Here is a 1564-nt window from a genome sequence, read left to right as displayed (position 1 = left end):
TTCTTCTTCTTCTTCTTCTTCTTCTTCTTCTTCTTCTTCTTCTTCTTCTTCTTTTTTTTCATTTTCTTTTTTCTTATACCTCCTCCTCCCCTTTGCCTTCCCTCTCCTCCTTCTCCTCCTCCTCCCCTCTTCGTCAAGAAGAGCTGCAAAAAAATCTCGTCTCCACAGAGCGTACAATTCCGGGAAAAATAAACATTTCCCTTTCTTTATGAGAAGGTAATGGGCTTTGAACAACAGTTTACAGTATACACCCCCAAACAATGTTTACAGATAGACTACAATCAACAGGTTCCTTTATGAAATTGATGTTGTTGTTGTTGTTTTTTTTACATTGAGACCAGACCACAGAAATTACTTACCTAGAAATTTCTTCGTCTTGAGATGGCACAACGCCCAAGGTAAGAGACTGAGGAGAAAGACAAGAGATTAGTCCTGCTATTGTTGGTCACGATTGTAAGATATAATAAATTTATAAAAAGAGAAAGAAAGAAAGAAAGACAAAAATGAATGAACGAACGAACAAACGAACGAACGAACGAACGAATGAATGTATGAATGAATTACACTTTACTGATTCGAGTGGGGAATCTTGGGTTACAATGGCAAACACGCATTCATGAAGACATACATTTTTTTTTCTCTTTTTTTCGGGGGGGGGGGGGTAGAAGTGGGGTTGAAGGCGGCAGGATAGAAAGAGAAAGAGAGGAACTGAGTAATTGGCGCTCTGGCTCGAGTAAAAAATGCCATTGGGTCGCAGTTTGTTCCAGTTGTCGGTACCACCTACCCGTTTTATCTTCAAAGATAAAATTGGTTATTTCCCTTTTTCGAACATAAGTCTTGAGATCGTGAACAGAATCTTAAACCTCTACAGCTTTAAAATGCACCCCCCCCCCACACACACCTTTTTAGTCTGTTTATTAGTTTGTTTGCTTGTTTGGTCACAAAAGGTGCCGTGCAACGAATGGTTTTTATATCCTTAGATTCAACAGCGTGCAGATCAAGAAGCAAAATCAACCTTTTCTACACTTTAAAAAAACTTTTGGCTTTTGGCGGGTTACTCTGCTTTCGATAATTAAATACATTTTAAAAAACCTCAAACCTATGCAGCAAGTTTATTCATGCACTCACTTATGAGCTGGAAAAGTTTAGAGCACACGGATTTTGATAACTAAACACGTTGGTTTAACACTCAAAAACCAAGTTGAATCATGTACCCACTTTATGCAGAAAGGAACCTTTTTTTATATATCACACGGTTTTCAATGACTTAGCACGTTTTGAAACGTTCAATCCCCGAGTTAAGTAAAATATACTCACTTTGTGCATGAACTCGGAGTTTTCATGAGCTGGGTTGAAGAACACAGGGGGTGTCAATAGGTCGCCCATGGAATAGAACTCGGACCTTTCACAAGGCTCGTGGAATACTTCCTCTACCTTCTTACGACCTGTGGCAAATGATGGCCGTGGTGATGATGGTGATGTGATGTTTGTGGAGGCAGTGGTGGTGATGGTGATGATGATGATGATGATGATGATGATGATGATGATGATGATGATGATGATG

The 1564-nt window shown here is 39.5% G+C and overlaps 1 protein-coding gene across 1 annotated transcript in view; it reads right to left on the bottom strand.

The window, feature by feature from the left end:
• LOC101862526 (grainyhead-like protein 1 homolog) overlaps positions 1–1564 on the bottom strand; it is a gene marked incomplete at its 5' end in the record, with an annotated part of 11976 nt that overhangs the window by 2549 nt on the left and 7863 nt on the right. Inside the window, 2 exon segments of the mRNA XM_005105819.3 lie at positions 360–406; positions 1318–1445. Coding sequence (XP_005105876.3) covers positions 360–406; positions 1318–1445 — 175 coding nt within the window.

Source organism: Aplysia californica, unplaced genomic scaffold (genome assembly GCF_000002075.1).
Source record: "Aplysia californica isolate F4 #8 unplaced genomic scaffold, AplCal3.0 scaffold00494, whole genome shotgun sequence".
Lineage (NCBI taxonomy): Eukaryota > Metazoa > Mollusca > Gastropoda > Aplysiida > Aplysiidae > Aplysia > Aplysia californica.
The sequence above is the reverse complement of the archived record's forward strand: the minus strand, read 5'-3'. Positions and strand labels throughout refer to the sequence as shown.